This window comes from Chinchilla lanigera, unplaced genomic scaffold (genome assembly GCF_000276665.1).
Source record: "Chinchilla lanigera isolate Chin_1 unplaced genomic scaffold, ChiLan1.0 scaffold00073, whole genome shotgun sequence".
NCBI lineage: Eukaryota > Metazoa > Chordata > Mammalia > Rodentia > Chinchillidae > Chinchilla > Chinchilla lanigera.
In genome coordinates, this window is record NW_004955474.1 from 7593653 (window position 1) to 7612157 (window position 18505).

General features: G+C 39.1%; 1 protein-coding gene across 5 annotated transcripts in view; it reads right to left on the reverse strand.

Moving 5' to 3' along the window:
* Positions 1-6004: 6004 nt before the first annotated feature.
* Positions 6005-18505, reverse strand: part of Phkb (phosphorylase kinase, beta) — a 201427-nt gene continuing 188926 nt past the window's right edge. For all 5 annotated transcript variants that reach the window (XM_013502735.1, XM_005401408.2, XM_005401407.2 and 2 more), the window contains 4 exons: positions 14493-14622; positions 9281-9388; positions 7173-7313; positions 6005-6525 (listed from right to left, as the gene is read on the reverse strand). In XM_013502735.1, the coding sequence (XP_013358189.1) occupies positions 6388-6525; positions 7173-7313; positions 9281-9388; positions 14493-14622 (517 nt within the window). In that variant the 3' untranslated portion in view covers positions 6005-6387. The remainder of the gene's footprint in view (positions 6526-7172; positions 7314-9280; positions 9389-14492; positions 14623-18505) is intronic.

The following is an 18505-nucleotide window of genomic DNA, read 5'->3' on the forward strand; positions in this document are numbered from 1 at the left end:
GGCACCTCCCACACCCTCTTTGTTTCCTGTTTTACATCTAGCTAAGCACTTCTTTAAATTCTAACTAAATGGGATATTTTCTATTTCCTGACAGAAGTGACGGTCAATAAAAGGTGTCCAGTACATAGAGTGCGGTGTGGCAAGATACAGGCTGTGTGCCACAGCTAGTTTGGAACCTAGAAGGAAGCAGTTCGGTCATCTTCAACACCTTCATCTTGCTCACTGCCACTCCATCCTATAGTAGGAATGGGGCAGGAAGGGTTGATCACAGGCCAGGCCTGGGTGGCATTCACTACTGCTCACATTCTGTGAATGCTTCAAGGGAATCTACCTGGGCAGTCACGTGCTCAACTTATTCTGGAGCTAGTACAGACCAGGTGTGGGTAGAGAGCTAGCAGGTTCTGTTTTGTTTTGTGTACAAACAAAGGTCACTTGTATTCTAGTTACAGATGACCATTTTCCCCATTAATTCAATGTTGTGTGATATTTTAATGGAGAGTTCCAGTTATACAGTACTAGATCTAGGGCTATCATTTGATTGTTGCTGTTGTTTTGTTTTTTATCTTGAGCCATATGGCCAATTTTCTGATGCACCTCTCCCTCTGCTACTCTTCTGGTAATTTCAAATTACTTTTGCAATTTTAAATGGCAAACTTTAAAAACTTTACTTCTTGACTTATTAACCTTAGAAAATGATGTCAACATTAACTTCTTGCTGTGAAAGAGAAGGAAATTAGCTCAATCATACTCCCTTCTCAGCCCCTACTGAGCTAGGATTTTTGTCCCAGGCCATTAGTTATATTATTTTACATTGTGAAGTCTGTCATCTTAACACTGTTGTTTAATATTAATTTTATCTTTCAATGGAGTCATAGCTCATAAATAGCTCTTACCCATATTATGTCTTCTCTATGACCATATTATTTACGTTGATTCTTTTGGTTGACCAGATCTAGTAAAAAAATCTTCAAGAAAGGCTAAAATTTGTTATGATTCCTGAGTCTTTGCAGATTTAAAAACTCTTCATTTGGCTTTATAGTGGTTGAAATTTGAAAAAAAAAAAAAAAGAAAGAAAGAAAAGAAAAACCATAGCTCACACTTACTGTTGAACTGATGTAGAGAACCCACACACTGAGGATGACCCAGGTCTTTCGTGGCTATGGTCAGTTTTTGCTTTTGCCTTGAACTTCTCCAGGAACACCTCCAAGATATGTTTCGATACTGCTCATTTGCTTCAAAATTTTTTTGGGAACATGATTCATTCTCTTTATCTGGAGATTTAGTTCCTTACGTGTGGAAAATTTTAACTTACCTTGTTTTCCCTGTGCTAATTGCAGCCTTCTCTACCTACCCATTTTCTTTTGGTTGGATCAGACCTGTCCTCCATTTCTACTCTTTTCCATCCACATCAAATGCTACTCTATCAGGTGTCCCACAACCACAGGGGCCCTAAGAATCTGTGCACGGCAGTCCACAAGGTATGAAACTCAGAGAAGGACCAGATGCTTGGAGCTTAAATCATTTCTTCATGGAAGAGAGATAGGTCGGGGGCTTTCAGCAATTTTAGAGGAGAGTAAGTGATTTTCAGGGGGGTTGAAGGGGCCTGAAAAACACACAACCGTCAGGGACAAAGGTCCTGGCTCTAGGTGTGGCGTCAAATCTAGCCTTTCTTCTAGTAAGTTAGTCTCCTGGGAGGGATCCAACCCTTAGGTAGACAGGAAAACTTCAGAGAAAGGCCCTTCCTGTGCTTCAGGAGGACTAGAGCGGAAAGACAGGAGGGGAGAGTCAGAGACCTTGGTTTTCCTTTAGTACAAAGATTTAGAATGTCAAAGCACCAATCCTCAGGGTACTGTTTTCTGAGCCCCAACACTTCTTCAACCTGCCTTATGTTTCTTCGTAACACTACAAGCATCATATGTGCCCAAGCCCAAACAAAACGTAGTTCTATGAGGAAATCCACACACACACACACACACACACACCTGTGGCAGAACAGTGGCTGGCAGAACTGAATTGATGCTGAGTACTTTGTTAAATTATCCAAGCTTTCCCTTTGTGTCTCCTAGTCTGTTTCGGCTGTGTAGATTTTGTCCTTTGCTGTAATTTATGAAGCTTGTTTTCCTAGGTCTAGTTTCCTCTCTATCATATCGTATTGTAGAGTTCCATTTTCATTGATTTTCTTTCTCCTTCATTTCTTTTAGAGTATAAGACATCTGTTGTGAAGGATGCTATTTTCTAGAGTACATTTCCTTTCAGAACGGGTCCTGTATCTTTTCCCCTGTATTTTGTACATAGTTTACAGGCAGTTTCTTCCCAAGACTTGCAAAGGAGCTTTGTGAGAGCCCAGTTACCGTGTGGGAGGTTCCCTCTACTTCTGTCTGCCCCATCTGCACTCTTTTGTTCTGTTCTTGTTGCTTCTGGCTAAGTCTCTTCCTCTCAGGAAATAAGACACAATTCAGGAGGAGGCAGCCATAGAAAGACCGGGAAGATCAGGAGAGAAATACTAGTCCATGAACAGGCTGGGATGGAGCTTGGGTTGATCTCCATTCAGCACCGCAGAACAGCAACAAAAATGAAAAAGCAGAGGAATGGCTTTAAGTTCTCAACTCACACCGAAATAAAAGGGCCAAAAACCATTTGTTTCACATCTTCCCTTGCTGGCTAGGAGGTGAGCAGGGGAACCGTCTTGGGAATGGGAGTAAAGAGTGGAGAATTTGCCCCTAAGATCAACCATTTCTGTTACAAGTTAAACAAACAAACAAACACAAAGAAAAACAAAGCTCATTGTTTGGCAGAATGATCCATGTAAGTCACTGTGCTTGGAAATGGGACCTATGCCCTTCATGAGGCAGTGTGTTCAGGTCAAGCAGTGTCAAACAATATTCTAGCTATAGAAAAAATGGGTGGCATCATCAAATCCTATCCCCACTGCCCATGAGCCCATCTTCCAGGTGATAAGACATGGATCAGGACACCAGCTCTCAGATGAGCTTCTGCTGAAGTGCTGGAGGTAACCAGCCCTGAGGGATCAGGGTCCCCTTTACTTTATCTGCCTCCATCCCAGGTGAAAAGTCAAAATGCCACCTCCACTGGCTTTTTCCTTTCTTGGGAGCAGGGCTGTGGCAGTTATGCAGTTTGCACACTGCATATGGTGCCCAGTGGGAGGGCAGCTGGGAGCAAAATTCCAGCTTACACGAGCTGAGTCCTGGTATTAACTGTTCCTGCTCAAAGAGCTTTGATTTTCTTGCATTTACTATGTTTTGTGCCTATAAGGGTGCCTGAAAATGGTACCTTTTGTACCCATGGGCTGGTTGAGCTCCGCTGGAGAAGGAAGTGGGAGGACTGTGAGGTAGGGGAAGAGCTTCCACTCTGAAGAACATTTTCCCATGGATGGTGACTCAACACTCATTTGATTCTCTTCAAATTCATTAGGTTTTTCATAGTTTAGTAACCTTGTCCTGTACAGCTTTTTGAGGTCAGAGCATAGGAGCCATATTTTTTTTTTTTTTTTTTTTTTTGTCTTTTTTGAGACAGGGTCTCACTATGCAGTTCAGGCTGGCCTTGAGCTCACTTTGTAGCCCAGGCTGGTCTTGAACTTGCAACGATCCTCCTGCCTCAGCCTCCTGGGTGTTGGGATTATAGGTGTGCACCACTATGCTCAGCTCTGGACCCATATTCTAATTCCAGTAGATCTTTTGTCTTCTTATTGCTTCTCAGAGTTTACGATATGAGGTTGTATAGCTTCCATTGTTTGAATACTAATGAAGGTGTTTTGCTGATTTGATCTTGTTTTCCATTGACATTTCCAGTTTCAAGATCGGGGCTTTTATGATCTGGCCACATGCTACTGTGCTACTTCCAACCTCTCTGATTTCAATGGGGTCTCTCTCTCTTGCTATAATTGTTTTTACATTATGTTGACTCTTGCACTTTTATATGTTGTCTATTTAATATGCATGCTCACAAAGAGCTGACAGCATGTCTGAATCTACTCCCTAAGAGTTCTGTTGAAAATTTAGATGTACTCAGGTGTTCAACAAATGTTTATTAGTGTCCACAAGCTTATCACATATTGAAGTTGGCATCAAGATGATCCCCGTCTGATTTTTAAAAGTTGAAATATGACTTTTAAAGACCTAAATAAAATAGCAGGAAATATGGGAAAAACTGTGTTCCTTAAAACGATGCTTTGGAAATGTAGTTGAATTTGAAATTCAGTCAGGAGTTTCCAACAGACGTTGCTTGTACAATAAACTTACACAGTGAATCTGCCATTGTGATAGAGGAAGCTTTAAATCAGATTTAAATCTTGCCATGCCTGAAAGAATGTGCTACTATTTTCAGTCAGTCTCTAGTGCAGCTGGTAAAACATTTGGGCTCTGAAGACCAAATGGGATTTTTAAATTCCATGTGTACTGTGTTCTAATTCTTACTACCTTTTGCTTTTCTCATTAGAAAACAGATACATATTGGCTTCTGATTAGGTGAACATCAAGATTTGCCAATATTAAAATCTCTTTCAGAACAATAAATTTTGAACATAAAGCATAAAGTCGATACACGAGCTAAAGGTTTTGAATGCTTTCAGGAGCAGAGGAAAACAGAATTGTGAGTATGTAACATTGAAGCAAGAAGCTAGCATATATTTGCAAATGATGTTTGATTTCAACTTAGACAGCAGTTTTCTGGCAACTTCGCTCAGGTAATCAGAAGAAATTTTAAAAAAAAATTTGTACAGCACAGCCTGCCTGCCTCCTTTGCTTCCTTCCTCCCTCCCTCCCACCCTACTTCCTCACTATGAAGTACCAGTCCCAGATTCTTCATGGGGTTCAGGCTTCTGTTGTTTTCTTCTCACGCCTGAGTTTTATAAACTAGTTTCATTGCTCAGGGCCATCTGTACACAAACTCTCTTAATGTACTGGCTGAAGTGATTTAATTCTCCTCTTTCTCATATTTCTCTTCTTAAGGCAGTCGGTAAAATCAGATTTTATATTTTTCTTCTCATCTAATGTATATACAGTTTCTTATGGAAGACCGAGACATGGTGTGCTCGAGTCATGAGAAATGAACTGACTTTTCCACATGCTCGCTCCCCACTTCTCCGCTATCGACTGCCTTGTCACTGCAACCACCTGTCTTTCCTTCATCCTTTTAGAACTCTACAAACACACTGCACTTTTCGCGCAGAAAATCTGATTACTCGGGGGAAACTCATTAAGGCTAAAATAACTCTCTTTGGGACTGGGGCTCAAACTAATGTGCTGCATTGTAACATTTAGGAAATACATTCCTAAAATTCAAACGTTTAATATTTTTGTTAATGTCTGCTTACGTAAATTTGGTAGCAAAGCTGTGTAGTGGTGAGTGCCATGGATTATCCCCTGTCCAAAGCCACTAGATGAGAATGTTCAGGAGTATTAAGCTCAATATTGTGAGCCTGAGTAAACAATCTATGCAGACGCGTTAATTCAGAAATAAAATTTAATGACTTCTGATTTTGCTTTTACATTGTTAAGTCAGTCCTAAGTTTAACAAGCTTTGGAACCATCCTAAATATGTTATCTAGTGATAGCTCAGAGAAAATGTCTGTAAGGTATAGATTTATTACATTACATGTAAATGTAACTCTTACATTTCACACAAACACAAAACCAGTCATTTCTCAAGGTAAAAATTGCACAATAGCTTTGTATACTAAAATATTAACAATGCAGTTTCTGAAAATCAAATAACAGCTGCCTATCCTGGCCTTTAGGATGTGCACTATCACCATCCTCTAACATGACAGCGTCACTTTAAGATGTCCGCCATTCTTCTAATATCTTTTGGTTCACAATAAGCGTTACTAGTTGGCAAATTCACTTGAATGGCAGAAAGGTAAAATTTAGTCTAAAGAGCAAAGATTCATTTTGATGCAAGTGCTTTTTTTTCTCTCTCTCATCCTTCTCTCCTTCCTCCTTTCCTTCTTCCCTTTCTTTCTCTTTCTTTTCACAGTCTTGCTATGGAGTCCAAGCTGGTCTTGAACTGTGATCCTCCTGCCTCAGCCTCCCAAGTGCTGGGATTACAGGTGTGCACAACCATGTCCAACTCTGACGAACTATTCGATCATAAAACATGCAGCAGTGAATTTTCAATTCATAAGCTACTTCTACTGCCCAGTGAAGGTTATTGTAGTTGGTGTCATCACGAAGATTAATCACTTGATTAAAACATTTCTCACCGTTAGATTGGCAATGGCATGCAAAAGGCCTGCTGCTTTGCTGGGGCTGTGGCAATCATTTTACCATCACGAACAGTGAGTAAACGGCTGCCCGGATGAAGCTTCAACACAAAACTTCCCACGTTGGTAGAAAATCAGTCTCAGCAGAGCCCCTTCCACCTTCCGCCCTAGCTAACCAGACATGAGTCCTCATTGTTTGGCCTGACTTCTCCTTCCAGCAGCAAATTCATCACCACCTTTGTCAAATAGCTGCATGTTCCTCTTTTCCCCAGGGGTGGAGTGTTGTAAAAGGAAGTCATGTCATCCTATAAAGCAAAACAGTAAGCAAGTAGTTTGATATTTCATGTAAAGAGTTGACAGGTAAAATCACTGTCAGCCCAGAGGGAAAAATAAATCCACAGAAGATTTCCTCATGGAAAATACGAGCTTCCTGGGCTTTTCTTTCATTTTCATGAGGCATCTGCTCAGCATATAAAACAAAGACAGACATTTTGAGCGTTCTCTTCTTTGCTGATAATTTTTATTTACTTAGCGAACCTTTTCGAGGTTCAAAATACAAAATATTAAGCAGGAGCCTAGGAGGAAGCATATTAGGTAGGATACAGCACAGTGCAGCCTGATCTGCACCCCCGTCTCCCTTAGAGGTTAGCTTTCTAGGCTTCTGGAATCAAAGATTTCTCTTTGGTTAAACAACAACAACAACAACAACAAAAACCATTTTAATTGAAAACTATATAAACAAAATTTATCTCTTCCTAGATTATTTTTGTCTAAACTTTATAGCTGAATTGACTAGTAATTAATTCAAAAGTAACTTAATTCCTAAAAGAAGTCAGACTGTTTCTATTTTGCACCCAGCAAATGGTTTATAAGCTGAATGACAACAGATTAAGGATATTTTGAAGAATCAAGACAATGAAGTGTTGCTTTCTACAAAAGGCTGTTTACTTACTTGTTTCTCAATTTCTTTGAGTCGACTCTCGTCCTTTTGAAATTCATGAAATGCTTCTTTCACCAGTTTGTCTAGATCTACTTTGTCTTGAAATTCTAGCTCAGGGTTTCTTTCCAGTACAATGGATACAACCATCAGTAACTAGAAAAGACAGACATTGCAAGCCAATTACATATGAACCAGAGTAGTGACACATGCTGGACATGTTTTTGTTCCTAACCGGACTGATGGATGACACTCATGTTCCACAATATGCTCTATCTGAGGCTTAAAGATCACCTATTGATGGAATCTTCCTAATTTTGAAAATCGCCAGTATAAGTTCTATTAGGAATTGCATATTTTTTCATTGTGTATGTCCCTATAGGTATATAGAAATTATTATAGTCACTTAAATAAAACTAGTAACTTGGAAAAATGACTTTCTTAGTCCTGGAAATACCATATAGTGCTCTATTTACCAAGTGTCTAAGCTCCTCTGGGCCTCAACCCTTGTTGGCAAGACACCAAATGCAGTGTGCAGCAGGCCAGGGAGGCCATGGAAGAGGGGCGCTGGGTGGGTGAGTGGGGGGCAAAGCCAGAGAAGGAAGTAGGTCAATGGAGACCCAGGGACGAGGTTTGAAGAACACAGGGCCTAACACCTCAAATCAAACACAAGTCTGCAATGCTACTTAAGTTTCTCAGGGAATGGCTATTTTACAAAATATATTCTTTAACTCTGGTCTTCTCACGACATGAGAACTAGCTGGACTGTGTAAACTATCTTAGTTTAATGCATCACTATATTTGGCCACTCTGTACATATTTACGTGAGTGGTAATGTTCATTTTAGATGACAAATTCTTACATGCAAAGTTTGTGTCTGCTATGCAATGACTGATAAAGGCTTTCTGATGAGGCTTATGCATCCTTCTCTGAGCACTAAACAGGAGACAAACCTCTTAATTCCCAATTTGGAAATCTTACTGAGTGTATTTTATTTAAGTGCTTCCACAAGAGAACCTAAAAGAACCAAAAGAAACACATTCAGTAAAATCCAGGGCTGCCAACGTGTGAGACCCATGGGGCAGGGCTTTAGCCAGAAAGAACATGAAATTTTGTTGGGAGTGCCACAGGAAAATTTCTTCTGCAAAAACAGTGATGTCACTTTGGTCAATGACAAGGGATTCTAGGTCCACTTTACGTCCCAGATGCTAGGCACTAAACATGGAAGGGAGGGTAAGGTCATAACACAAGAAAGGTATTTACCCTTCAAATAACCCCATCTTTTCCTGACCTTACTCTATCTCACGCCTATGTTCTATGGAACTGATTAGTTCATCTCTTTTCACATCTTGGGACAGCAAAGATGAGGTCGAATTGCACTCAGCTCTGACTGCAGCTCCAGAAGTGCTGGGTTATAGGAGGTGTGGTGTCCAGTTTACCACTCACTGCTAACTTCTCTACTAGTGAGATATTATCTACCACCAAGAAACACCAAGTCTAATGGAGACATTCTAAGAGAAAAGACAAAGTGAGAACAAGCCACATTTAAATCCATCATTTGGGGGTTCATTCTATATCTGATGTAAGTTTTTAAAGTGAAAGGGCATACGTGTGCATGTGCCTGTGTATCTTACCATTTAACTTACATAAAGCATTGATACCGAACACAGTTACATGCCTTCTCTACACAGGTGATGTTTGGAAAGATGTCCTTCAAAAGATGAACTGTGAAGAGCTCCTGCTAGTGGGGTGAGGGCGGAGGTTTTTGTTTTCTACGATTTTTTGAACTATTGAAACTTTCTAGAGTAATAGTGTATTGTTTCTGTGAACAGAAAAAACCTGAAAACAGAATTAGTAGAAGAAGATCACTTCCTATCTTGCGATGGTGTTGCTGATGCGCCTGCTGCCGGGGTGGGGGTGCCATTTTCCTACTCAGAGGGCTGGTGTTTGAGGTGCTGTGCACCTTGACTTGGGTCAAGGGTGGTCATCTTCTGGAAAATCCCACTGGAGGAGCTGAGAAATGAGGAGTAAAGTTCGTGCTCTCAGGGGCAGTTTTCCTAGGCTAGTTTTCAGGGAGCAGACTGAAAGCACACATTCAGAAATTGACATTTTTAAATACAAACCTCCACAATGATCTGTCTATACTTTGGCTGGTCAATATTTCCCAACATATCTTCAACAAGGAGAGAAAAATTCATCTCATACATGGTCATATCTGACAGGGTTGGTTGCTGAAAAAAAAAATAACTCCATATAAACATGGTGCTGAATGTCATACTCTGGTTCTTATTTAATGGAAGAACTTCATTTTTTAATCAATAGTCTTTTTCAGTTTCTATAAAACCTTAGCATTTTCATTTCTATGACTGGATTTTATATATGTCAAACTACTGGAGCCAAAAAGCTGATAACCGTGATAAATTAAACCTTCCATTTTTAGTAGTTCTCTTCATTATATTAATATTTTCAGAGGAAAATATTGTATTAGAAAGCCACTTCAATACAAGACAGGAACAGCCAAAAATTGAGACAACAAATGGAGTACACACTGCTCTCAGAATTAACATGGGGAGTTATGCTTGCTGTCAGATTTTACCCAAGTCACTTGCTATTGAATTTACATAATTTCTGTGGCAGGTCCTTTCTGAGTTGGTAGCACAAAATACATACAAACGCTATATGCAGAAATGGCAAGAAAACCGAGAGCAAAAGCACATCGAAAAGAATTTTCTCTATTCCGCCCTTTAGCTTTCATTCAAGATAAGCATATTATACAGTCTTTCATCCACTTTTCACAACCAAATGAAAGCAGAGCATAAACTCAAATTCAAATTGAAATCTGGGCATGGTGAGTAACTTTCAAAAGATGGGGAGGAAGAATTCAGATGTTAGGCTTGTGTGGATGGAGTCATCATCAGTATTGCTAGCAGACAGGAAACATATTTATTTGCTCTTATCTTATTGAAAATTTACCTTAACGTTAACCATGGCTTCAGAACAAATGTGTATCTACTCATGATTCCAAATGAGGGGCCCCTTGACTGTCCTCTTACAGTCAATACAATTTTCCTTATAGCAAAGTTGTTCAGATGGTATAATAATGTCAGTCCTGTACTCAGTACATCTGACTCAACAGTCAATATAACCCAACATGTTGGATTTTATATATGAAGTCTCAGAAACCAAACTGCCAGGGGCTGGCTACTGATCAGATGTGACTCTGGGGAAATCATTTCGCTGTACTTCAGTTTCCTCATCTGTCAAGTGGGAGTACTAAAGCACCTTTCTCACAAAATTATTGTGATGATTACATGTGCACTGGAAAAGCACATGGGGCATAACAATACCTCACATGTATCTACTGTTACTGATAGCAAAGAGAAGATGCTAAAAGTGAGTGGCCCTGGCTACCACAGAATCAAAGGAAACCAGGGAAACATTAGTGGGCTGAGAGAGGGCACTGCCTGGCTGTGCAGGGATGAGGCTCCCAGAAGCAGCAGGATGCTCACAGCAGGGACTCTGTTTCTACTTCCAGGAGAAAGGGTCACTCCCGGGGCACACGCATGTACGGAAGGGCTTGAGTAGCTATGCCAACAAGTACATAAAACCACTTGCAGTCCCAGAATGACATAAAGCACCGGTGGCGAACCTATGCTTTGTGTGTAGCAGTGGGCTTTTCCTTATCACTGAAAGCTCTAAAAGGTTCACCATTATGACAGAAAGAATACTCTGAAAGGTTTTCCTTTACTTTTTTTTTTTTTTTTTTTTTTTTTGGTTTTTCTCTGGTACTGGGAACTGAACTCACGACCTTATGCTTGCCAGGCAGGCACTTTGCCGCTGAGCTAAATCCCCAGCCCCTTCCTTTACTTTTTGGATGAAGAAATATATTCATGTAATTACTGTGAAAGGTTAAAAAGGGTTTCAGTGAAAAGTTCACACTGTCCCCACCAGACACACTCAGTCCTTCTTAAGAAAGAGCATTAACCACTTCCTGTGTGTCCTTCCAAGGGTGCCCTTATGTATATATAAAAGCAGAATGTGTGGGTGTGTGCATTAGAGAATGTTATTTGTATAAAAAGCTATGTCAAAATTAATTGTTTCAAGTTTCAATATTAGAAACAAAAATAGTACTCTTCTTTTTTTTGTGTGTGTAAGCAGACTGTTTTTGATGCCGGGACTAAATATATATAATACTTCTCTAAAATTAGGCACAGGATAAGGATGTCCACTATTACCCCTCCTTTTCAACATCGTTCTGGAAACATTAGCCAGAGTAATTAGACAAGAGAGAGAAATAAAAGGAATTGGGATGGGGAAGGAAGAAGTGAAATTATCATGATTCACAGATGACATGATGCTCTACATAGAAGACCCCAAAAACTCCACCAGAAGACTCCTAGAGTTAATAACCAAATTCAGTTGTGTGGCTGGATACAAAGTCAATACTCAAAAATCAATAGCATTTTTGTACACAAACAACAAATTTATTGAGAAAGAAATCAGGGAAACCACATATTTTACAATAGCATCCAAAAAATGAAATATTTAGGAGTCAGTCTAACAAAGGAAGTAAAAGATTTATATATGGAAAATTATCATACTCTGAAAAAGGAGACTGAAGAGGATATCAGAAAATGGAAAGATATCCCTTGCTCATGGATAGGAAGACCCAATATAGTGAAAATGGCCATACTTCCAAAGTTGTTATACAGATTTAATGCAATCCCGATCAAAATGTAATTAGCAAACCTCACAGAAGTAGAGAAAATACTCCTAAAATTCATCTGGAACCTGAAGAGACCTAAAATAGCAAAGGCAATCCTGGGCAACAAAGACAAGTCAGAAGGTACCACAATTCCTGACCTGAAATTATACCACAAAGCTACTGTGATAAAATCAGCATAGTACTGGCAAAAAAATAGACCTGAGGACCAGGGGAACAGATTAGAAGATACAGACACAACCATAACACACTCAGCCACCTTATCTTTGACAAAAGGGCAAAACATGTTCACTGGAAGAAAGTTAGCCTCTTTAATAAATAGTGCTGGAAAAACTGGCTTTCCACATGCTGAAGACTAAAACTAGATGCATGTCTATCACCATGCACTAAAATAAATTCAAAATGGATCACAGATCTAAATATTAAAGCAGAAACACTAAATCTACTGGAAGAGAAAGTAGATAGAAATCTTGAAGAAATAGGGGTATGCACCTGATCTCATCTGATCTCGGAAGCTAAGCAGGGTCGGGCCTGGTTAGCACTTGGATGGAGAAAACACAGGGGTAAGCACAGCATTCATGAACAAAACCCAAACTGCAAGGGAAACACTTCAAAGAATCAACAACTGGGATCTCATCCTATTAACAAGCTTTTGTATTTCTAAAGAAATCACCAATAGAGTGACAAGACAACCCACAGAGTAGGAAAACATTTTAGCCAGCTGTCCCACAGACAAAGGACTTATATCAAGACTGTATAAAGAATTAAAAAAACTCAGTCCCCCCAAATTCAAAGACCCAATCCAAAAATGGGCATCTGAGATGAATACACACTTCTCAGATGAAGCAATACAAATAGCAAATAAATACATGAAAAAACGTTCAACATCCATGGTCATTTGAGAGATGCAAATTAAAACAACACTGAGATTTCATCTCACCCCAGTAAGAATGGCTGTCATCAGGAAATCAATCAATCAACAAATGCTGGAGGGGCTGTGGGGGCAAAGGAACGCTCTTCCACAGTTGGTGGCAATATAGACTGGTGTAACCACTTTGGAAATCAGTCTAGAGATTCCTCAAAAAATTAGGACTACAGGTCCCATTTAAGCCAGCCATTCCCCTTCTGGGTATTTTCCCAGAAAACTTAAAAACACCATATCACAGCAATACATGTGCACCCATGTTCACAGCAGCACAATCTGTCATAACAAAATTTTGGAAACAACCCAAATGCCCATCGACTGAGGAGTGGATAAAAAACTGTGGTATTTTTATACAATGGAGTACTACTCAGCTATAAGGAAAGATAAATTCAAGGCTTTTTTAGGTAAATGGATGCAACTAGAGACCATATGCATAAGCGAAATAAATCAGACCTGCATGTATAAATACTGTATTATCTCCCTAGTGTAAGAACCTGGAAGAGTAAATGAAACTGAAAGGTACAATAGATATTGTGAAAGGGAAAGAAACTGCTTAATAGGAAAGAATAACTGGGATGAGGGAAAAAAGAAAAGAAAGAAGGGAAATATATATATATATAAACACACAAGATAGCTAAGATAACTGTACTACTAATTTTTATTGGTTTATTGAAAGGAATAGTTAATGTTTAATTGTTTGATCAATCTTGCATGCCTGTATCTGTTAATCTGAGCAACTACTCTGAAAATAACAATAAGTAATATAACAACCATTGTAGATTTCCTATCATCTTGTTTTGAAATTCTGTAGCTTTGTTATTGCTGTTTTGTTTTTGCCTTTTTGTTCTTTTCTCTTCAAAATAAAAAAATAATAATAGTCACATCAAAGCAGGCTAGTTTACATAACTTGGGAAACCAGACACGTGAGAGGATACTACATTTATTTGGACCACAGGTAAGTTATACTACCTCAAGTAAAATAAGTGACTATCTGTCCACTGATCTAAAAATCAACTACATTTTCCTCATTCAGTGCAAGTAGCACATTCAGTGTAAGTAGTGACTTCCTTATCTACAGCATCACTGGGCCACCTTGCTTCTTAGGCTGACTAGATTCTTCCTTTGTGGTACACATTTTACTGATTGTAAGGTTCCCTGGCATTGGCCCACCACTACTTTGAGTGGAAGAGGGACAGTCTTAGGTAAAGCCAATATAAGAAATCCTAAATTCACTGCCAGGTTTGGCCACGTGGTGCCTCTGAAGAAAGCCTCCTTGGGATACCTGAGTAGCATAGAAAAGCAAGCTTTTTTGTTTAGAGGGACTTCTAAAATTGAAAAACAGAAGTCACTCAGCCTAGGGAAATATTTCCAACTCCAACGACTAGACTTTTTATTTTCTAGTATTTTATTTATTTAGTTTTTTCAGATAGGGTCATGCTATGTAGTTTAGGCTAGTCTTGAACCTGCAATGGTCCTCCTGCCTCAGCTTCCCAAGTGCTGGGATTACACCACCATGCCCAGCTCTAGTACAGTATTTTATCCCTTCAGGCATCTGGATATCCCTTCTTTGAATACTTGTAGAACGCTGAAAAGCAGAAAAATTATTTGTAGTAGAGAGGGAGAGGATGCTCTCCTACTTCAGAGCCCTTTGGAAGTCTCCTCCTGACTAAATGTGGTGGGGCCTTACCTGTGGCAAATGCTTCCCAGCCACAATGATCCCGTTGGGTGTGCGCTCCAGGATCTGCCACACTCGGTCATAGAAGCCACGGGGAGTTCTATTCAGAGACCCATCGATCTGACGCCTATTCAGCCAGCATCTATAGACCAAAGGGAAATGCCTCAGGACTGACAAGCACGTCTGTTCTGGTGGGAAGCAAGGCTTTCAGTGTAAATTCACTGTCCCAGGAGGACAAGTCATAAAAGCCCAAGCCCATCAACGATGCACATCTGCCCCGTGTTACAGATGCTAGTAAATATTTCATAGTGAAAACAGAGGAAATGCAGTAGGGGAGGAAATCCCTAAGATTTTAAAAATTTACCAGATAAAATGTTATTCTCTTGTAAACTATGAGTTGTTCACTACATGATTAAATGATTTTCTAATACACAAAGCAGTTCTACTTAAAAACAAGCATCCCAAGGAAAAAAGAAAAAGAACACAGGAGCGACAAACTTCATAACAGATTTCTGTGGTTCTCGCATATAATAAAACACAGGCTCTGTGCAGGCATAGAAATCACAGACCTTCATCACTCCTACACATCTCTTCCACCAGGGTGCTTAATATTTGACGAATGAATAAGTGAGTGTTCAAAAAGCATTATATATAATGAAATTACCTTATGAGTTACAAACTTTTACACTTTATAAAAGCTTGTTATTTAAATACAGCTTGAGTCTCACTGCTGAAAAAAAAGATATAAAATTTTGCTTGTCGTAATACTTAGAACATGGTGATAGGCCAAAATTCTAGATCGCTTATTTTCATGGATGAAGTGTTATACATACAATACACCATTCACAAACTGCTAAAGATGTAGAATTTGCATACTTTCTAAAGAACACAAAGATGTAGTAGTATATTCTTGCAAGAGCTGAAGAGAGAAACAGACAGGTACACACTTTTCACAGCTGGTATTTAAAGAGGCAGTAAGGTTAAATGTGTGATGCAACATATGCAAGGCGCGCATGACCAACACTATTTCTAGGAATTCCGTAAACAGACAAGACATTTCTGTTCTCGTGAAGGAGGACCAATGAAATCAGATAACTTCATAAGAAGAGAGACATTTTTTGGGGGTACAAAGTTTTTTTTAACGTACCCAGACTTGCCCTGCAAGTACAATGTTTTCTAAAGTGAGGAAGCTCAAAGGTTTAGGGCCTACTGGTGATTAATGAATACATCACCCCCATTCCCTGGGTTTGACAAAAACAAGAATAAAAAAGGATGTTTTCTTAGTATATAAAAGGAAATGTGAGAATTCTCACAGTGTGGGTGAGGAATTATTTTAAAATATCTTTTTCATTGTTTGTCATTTTACTTTGAAAAACTTTAGACTTACGGGTTACAAAGGTAAATTCATAAAGTTATTATATCCTCTTTATTCAGTTTCCCTTCTCTTACATAACTATAGCAAATTTATTGAAACTAGGAAATGAACAATGATAGAGTAACATTGATCTATGGACCTTATTCAAATTTAATCAATTTTACCACTAATGTTTTGGCCCAGGGCTCCACAATGCATTCAGCTTCCACGTCTCATAAAAGGGCCCGTCTAACCTGTGACAGTGCCTCAGCCTTTCCTTATTCTTTCATGACTTTGTCATATTAGACAGATCTGTTGCTTTGTAGAATTTTCTTCAGTTTGGGGCCATCTGATGTTTTCTTATGAAGACACTAAAATTATGAATTTTGGTAAGCATATCCAGAAGTGATATATTGTTTTCAATCCATCATGTAAAGGGGTACAGTGCACTACCACTGGAGATGCTAATCGTGATCATAAGGCAGAGTCTGCTAGGTTTCCCAACTGTGAAATTATTTTTTCCCCCCTTTGCCATGAGTAAGTATTTGGAGTGTAAATATTTTTAAATTATGCAAATTTTTCATTCCTCATATTACTTCCATCCTACAATGGGTCTTTCCTGCAAGAATTATTACTGCTGTATTTGACTAATACTGACTTTATTTCCAGTATCCTAGCTACACTGATTAATTAGGACTCTGGTACAAGTAAGAGTCCCTTCTCTGCCACTATTCAAAGCAGCTTGCGCTAAGGGATATTTACTCTATGTGTTATAATCCAATATTATCAGTATTTATTACGCTGCTCTCATTGCCCCAGCTGCAGCCTCAGGAGCTCCTTCCAGTTGTCTCCAGTGTCCATCTGACACATCTCTTATATTTTGCAATTTCCTAACTTCTGGCACAAGGTGCTCCAGGCTAATCTTATATTTTTCTTGCCCTGCTTTGAAACTAATCATTTCCCTAAGGAATGCTGGTTCTGTTCATTAGAGAACAGTATTTAGAAAGCAATAGTGCTGAGTGTGTTGGCATATGTCGGTAAGGAGAATCGCCATAAGGCGATTTGAGGCCAACCTGGTTACATAGTAAATTCAAGGCCAGCCTGAACTACATAGTGAGATGGTGTCTCAAACAAAATAAAATGAAACAAAATGAAATGAAACGAAACGAAACAAAAACGAAACAAAATGTCTAGAAAGCAGTATCTGGGTACTGCACTTGCTCATTACCATTGGGGCTTCATGGTATTTAGGTCATGTCAGTAGAAAGAGTTGGGAAATAATGGCTGTACACACATATACACATGTGCATGCATATATACATATACAGACCCACAGTCACTTCTGTGTCTGCATAAATACCATGAATTCACACTGATATTATCAATTTTGGTCCAGCCTACATTTTCTTCTTTCTCTATTTATAACAGTCATTAATAGTGGAAAATCTAGCTCTCACTCATAACATATTTACATGTCTAGAAATGTTAATCCATACATCTGTGAGAAAAGCTTTGTTAGCCTGAGTACAGTATTTATGTGCAGTTCTTTCTCTTTAGTCTTATCGTATCCAGTCAAAGCAGTATTTTCCAGTGAGACTCTGGTTAATTCTTTCCTTTCCCCCTCAGTGTGGGAACGTGACCCATTTGCAGTATTGCTAGGTTCTCCATTACTGCTAGGCTCTCTATGACCGTCACCCCGCACACTTCCCCTTCCTTCCCATCCTACTTCCACCCGCTCTCTGGAGGTGGCCAACTGCACTAGTTTCTCATTTATCCTCCCTGTACTCCCTCTATACAAATGAGCGGATAAACAAGATATTGCTTTATATCTTGAAGAGCAGCATACTACAGAAGTCTTTTGTACTCACTGTTTGCATTCAGTTACATATGAGAGTGCCTGTTTGCCACAGTCTTACCAAGTGTTTATTACTTTGAAACTTTTGCCAGTGTGAAAGATGAGAAATGGTTCAACATAATTTAATTTGCTCTAATTATGAGTTAGCTTGACTACCTTTTTAAGTATCTAAAAGCCATTTTATATGTTTTAAATGAATTTACTAGTAACGCTTTTCTCCCATTCATATCTTGACTCAATTTTTAAGAACTTTTGGATATTAGCTCTCTGTGGCATATATTTTGTTCTAGTTTCTCAGCTGTCTCATGACATTCTCTATCTTCTGCAAACACAATATTGTTTTAAACTATTACTCTATTAAGCTTTTGTTACTCTTGAGTTGACTGATAGAGAGCCTTTTCCAAACCTAAGTTAAAAAGAAAATCGCCCATGTCTTCTGTTAGCACTTCAATAAGTTCACTGTTTACACTGAGATCTCTAATCTATCTGGAGTTGACTCTTGTGTATGATATAAAATAACTGATTTGCTCTTGCAAATTGCTATTCAATTGTTCCATCACTATATAATTAAAAAGTCAATCTTTGGTCCAGTGATTTAAGATGCCACCTTCCCCATATACTTTTTTTTTTTCTTTTTGAGACAGGGCCTTGCTATGCAGTTCAGGCTGACCTTCAGCTCACTTTGTAGCTGAGGCTGGCCTCGAACTTGCAATGATCCTCCTGCCTCAGCCTCCTGAGTGCTCGGATTACAGGTGTGCACCACCACGCCCGGCCATATACTAACTTTTATATAAGTATTGTGGGATCTACTTCTAG